The 5,022-nt window shown below is 57.3% G+C and overlaps 1 protein-coding gene across 1 annotated transcript; it reads left to right on the top strand.

The window, feature by feature from the left end:
- Positions 1–1,645: 1,645 nt before the first annotated feature.
- PRR35 (proline rich 35) lies at positions 1,646–4,985 on the top strand (the record flags this gene model as incomplete). Its single annotated transcript, XM_009072814.1, has 2 exons — positions 1,646–3,270; positions 4,274–4,985. Coding segments are annotated over exons 1-2 (2,337 nt in total), but the record flags the coding sequence as incomplete, so codon positions are not given.
- Between the last annotated feature and the right edge of the window lie 37 nt (positions 4,986–5,022).

The raw sequence follows: 5,022 nt of genomic DNA, 5'->3' as shown, positions 1-5,022 counted from the left end.
CAGCAGACCACGAAGATCTGCTGGTGCGGGAACTGCTCGGCAACCAGGAGCCACAACGCCTGTCTCCCGGCTCCGCGCGGCCCGATCCGGCTCCGGGGATGCCTCTGCTGCCTCTCACGCAGGGCACTCTTCCACTCCCTCCCACTCTTTTTCTTTGCTCTTTCCCCTTCTCCTCCCTTGCTGCTCCTCTTCACAGCCCCGTGGAGGTGGAAGCAGCCGAGCTGCCTGTCCTTACACGGGACCTCTCCCTGCCACCCCCCGCACCGCCGGGCACAGCTTTCGCAGCAGCCTTGGAGGAGCAGGATCAGGTGTGCAGGAATGGAACAACCAGTTCCAGTCTTCCAGCAAAGATTTAATCTGCCTCTGGCATATAAACAGCAAATGTTTGTTCAGCTGACCTGCAAACAGGCGACGTGCGTCGCTCCCCACCCCGACGCCCTGTGTTTCTTGCCCTCTGGCAGAGTGGCACAGGGCAGGGGACCAGGGACCACCAGGTCCAGGATGCTGGGGGCACCCTGGGCTTGGTGTCTGGAGCCAGGGATCCCACGCTGCCCGGCTGCTGCTGCATCCCTTCTGCTCCCCGAGCACTGCAGTGTGTGCTGAGCTCCCAGCTCGCAGGCGTGACGCACGCAGGACGTCTAGGGCTGAAGGACGAGCGTGTCCCCCCGGGCAGGCTGCTGCTTGCCGTGGTGAACCTGCAGGCAGGAGGCCCTGAGCATCCCACTGAGATGGGAGAAATCATCCTTGGCTGCTGCAGGTCAGCTCTGCACCCCTGGGGCTCCCCTCGCTGTTCCAGGGGACATTGGGTTCATTACAAGGGGACGTTTTTGCCTATTTTCTGCATGACCAGATCTCGGCAGCAGGGTCAGCTTCCAGCTCAGCCCACATGTGGGCATGCAGAGGGCTGTCTCCAAGCCCTGCCTGCGGCTCAGCCTGCCTCTGAGAAATCCACAGCACAGCTTGTTCCCTGTCCCCATCACAGGTAGAAGATACTCTCTGCTGTTTGATGACCACCATTAGAAAGAAATTTGAAAGGGTACTATGCAGGAACTCACTCTCCCATCATGCAGACACTCTCACCATGCTCCCAGGGGAAGGTGATGCCCCTTGGTGCGGGTGAGTACGGAGCATCCTTCAGCCAGGCACAGCCACTGCCTGGGCATGGGGCTGGTGGGACTGTCCCCAGGGCCACCAGTATTGCAGGCTGCAGCCAGAGCACCCAGGTGTAGCTGGAGTGGGCAGGCAGGTCACCTGAGCGCCTCAATGTCAGCTTGAGGTGGTTTAGCTCCAACGCCTTTAATAGTGTTTGTTTTCCTTTTCTTCTGAGGTGGTTTGAGAGAAGAGGGTCAGTAACGGGGTCAGCATGTACAAGCACACCTATAGGGTTTGGGCAAAAATTCCATCACTGGCCTGGGTTTAAATCCCAAACACGGGAGCTCCAGACTGAGGTCCCGGTAGCTCTGCTCTCTGGGTCCAGGAGGTGCCCACGGAGCGGAGCCACCTCCCTGGGGAGCTGCAGGCACAGCTTATCATCTCCATGGTCTCCTTCTTCCAGGGCACACCGTGCTGCCCCAAGAGGTGTGGGAAGATTCACACACTGTGCTCCTCTGTTCACACAAGGAGCTGTCTTGGGGCACCCACCACCATGTCCAAGGACGACGTGGGCTGCAAGCTGACCTCGGTCTACAAGCACAAGGAGAGGAAACCGAAGAAGCCTCACTACATCCCAAGGCCATGGGGAAAGCCCTACAACTACAAATGCTTCCAGTGCCCCTTTACCTGCATGGAGAAGTCCCATCTTTACAACCACATGAAGTACAGCCTGTGCAAGAATTCCCTGTCCCTCCTCATCGAGTCTGACTGGCCCTACAAGAAGGGCAATCTGCTCCACCCGGAGCTGAGGCTCCTGCACACGACGGAGACCTCCCGCCTGCGCGGGCGGAGGGACGAGCAGGACACCTGTGACTCCTCAGCCACCTCGGGAGGGTCAGTCCAGAACAAGCAGGGCCCTGGCAGGGATGGCCATGAGGACAAGCCGATTACAGGGGTGGAGATCCTGCCTGCTGAAGGGGCTGGTGAAGAAGGTGGCCAGTTCCAGGAGGAGGAGGAAGATGTTGCTGGTCTGCTGAGGGAGATGGACGCAGGGGAGAAGAAAGAGAAAAATGAAGAAGCAGGTTGCCAAGGTGACCCAGCTGAACCAGAAGTGAACACTTTGGTCTTCGGTTTCAAGAATAAGAGGGACAACAAGCCATGCAAGGAGGTGGAGCCTGACTTCATCATCACAGATGTCTTCTCCCTCAAGAACCATGTCATGAAAAGCAGGGAAATGGCCTCCCCAGACCTAGATGCTAAGCCAAAGCATTGCAAAGTGCCAAAGAAATGCCTGGCCAGCAGTGGGATCCTGATGGAGCAGTGGAAGCTGGTGGCAAATGGGCAAAGGAGGAACACACCTGAGGTCTCCCCACCTTGTACCGACAGCAACATAATCCCATGCTACCCTCCTCCAGCCTACAGTGACTACCATGAACCTCAGGGTCTGAACCTCTCACTGCTGGGTATTAACTACCCATTAAACCCCAGCCTCTTCTCCTACCTGAGCCCCACCATGGCCAACAGCACGACAACACACCCACACTTGGCTCAGCTGCCCTTCCTGGCCTCCACAGCCCAGCTGATGCACCCACATGCCTCCCACTTCCAGCCTCTGCAGAGCCCTGAGCGCTCAGCCTTCCTTCCCCGCTTCTACTACCCCCTGCTCTTTGAGCACACTTTTGGCTCCAGCGAAAGCAAGATGACCCCCAGCAAGCCAGAGGCCCAGCAGCTGGTGGGCTCAGTCGTGCCCACGCCACCACAAACCAAACCCCCCAGCGAGCCAACCAAGCCTGGGCTGCTGAAGGTACCTGTTCCGAAGACAGGTTTTCCTTGGTCCAAAGGTGTCCGGGAGGAGACAGGCTCCGAGCTCAGCCACACTGCTATGCTGGGGCAGGAAGAAGAGGAGAAATGGCTGTCCCAGGATAAGGAGAGCAACCCAGCTTTGGGCCTCAACAACTTACGCAAAAAGCCAGCCATGGACATCTACCAAACCATGGTGGGGGTGAAGGACAGCACTCTCACCCACAGCAGTGTCCGCAAGGCAGAGTTACCAGTGGTCACCTGTCTGGAGACCAGCAGCCCTCCAGGAAACCCCTTGAAGAGAAAGTTCCCTGCCAGTGGGATGGATTTGATAGGATCTGAAAGGCTGATGCCTGGAAAACTCAGCTACCAGAGCAGGTAAGGTGTCTGTGTTCTCTTTGCCTCTTCCTCACATCTGGTTGACCTTAAACATCACCTTCATACCCTGATGCATTACTGATTCCCCCACTAAACTGTGAGATGAGCCCGAGGGAGCTGAGCACACCCCAGGCTGGTGGTCCACAGCAGTGCCCACTCAGAGAGGGCTCCCTGCCCTCCAGGTGCATCCAAGCACCTGGGCTGTGTCCCTTGCTTTCCCTGCTTCTACATAAAGCCAGAGGTGATGTGGTGTCTGTGCTCCCCAGGCACCAGGAAAGCTCCTCTTGTGTCCCCAGATATCCCAGGCTTGCTGGAACAATCAGTGCCTATTTTTAAACACACGCATTTGCATTCCTTTGATTCGCCTTCTGGTTTCAAAGCCCAGAAGGAGGGTCACGTTCCCAAACATTTCCTTTTACCTGGGGCTAGAAATGTGCATAGCTCCTTTACAGAATTCCAGTTCCTCCCCTGGTTGTGCGAGTCCAGCTGTGGCTCCAAGAAAAAATGTCACTGTAAACCCCATTGCTTGGACACCCAGAGGAGCTTTCCAAAAGAAGCTCTCCATGGTTTCCTGTCTCCACCTGCCCTTTCCTGGCTCTCAGGCTGGCTGGAGAGATCCCCTCCAACTGGGCCTTCAGAACTGTGGGATGGTCATTTCCATCAGCATTCTCCAGTGCTCTGAGAAGAGGGAGTATCCAGGTTTGGCTACTTGAGGTGGGATCAGCACCATCCCCCCAGGCTAGTCTCTAGGGAGCTCTCTAGGGAGAGCCCTTTGTTGGTGGCTGTCATGAAATAGTATCTGTCAGGGTTCATCCTCCTCCTGCAAGAACCAAGCCAGAAGCAGGTTCAGCCAGGGCTCTGCATGCTGTGACCAAAATCCTTCCTGGAAGGGTCTCATGCTGGCAGCAGCCAGTGGAGGAACCCTGGCTGGATCTGACAATGCTGGCCCTAGATGTGTGCCCAAGAATTTCCCCTCCTGACTGTATCCACTTCTTCTCTGCAGTGGTTCAAGGGCCAACTCTGGCCACATCCCCAAGGCCCTGGACCATTGGCACACAGAGGTCCTCACAGGCCAGTCTGAGGAGCCAGAGAGGGGCAGTGACACTGAAGTCCTTCTCCCTGTGGGTGCTGCCCTGGACCATGGCCTCTGCAAGCCGAGCAGACTCCAAGAGACTTCTGCCACCACGACAGACTCTGAGGCCACAACTGTCCTCATTGAGGACCTGTCCAAAACCCTAGAGGAGTACCAAGAGGTGGAGAAGAAACTGTCTGATCTGGCAAAAGAGGACACCCCTGGTCAAAAAGAGCTGAGGGACCAGCTGATCAAAATCCGAAGGGAGCTCTACCACATCCATCAGGCACTGGAGAAAGCCACCAAACCCCACGAAGGGCCACTGGACCTGTCAGTGAAGAGATCCTCAGAAGGTCTGGAGAAGGTCCAGCAGGCCAAGAAGGAGCCCAGCAACATGACCCTGGGAAGCGAAAAGCTCCACAGCAAAGGCCAAGGGCCCCTCAGCAAATGTCCAGCCCCCGGGGAGGCTGGAGATGGGGAGGGGCTGCCCAACTGCCTCCTCGAGGCTGAGAACAAAACCATCGACCTGCTGATCAAGATGAGCCGTGCCGAGAGCCTCCGAGCGTCCTCCTCCGAGGCTCACCTGGGCGCCGTGATCAAGGCTGAGGTCCTGCCCCTCGCCGTGCCCCTGGAGCTGCGGCACGTCATGGAGCCCTACTACAGCCGAACCACCAAGTGCG

Source organism: Acanthisitta chloris, unplaced genomic scaffold, assembly GCF_000695815.1.
Source record: "Acanthisitta chloris isolate BGI_N310 unplaced genomic scaffold, ASM69581v1 scaffold36024, whole genome shotgun sequence".
Lineage (NCBI taxonomy): Eukaryota > Metazoa > Chordata > Aves > Passeriformes > Acanthisittidae > Acanthisitta > Acanthisitta chloris.
This window is presented reverse-complemented; position numbering and strand designations above follow the sequence as displayed.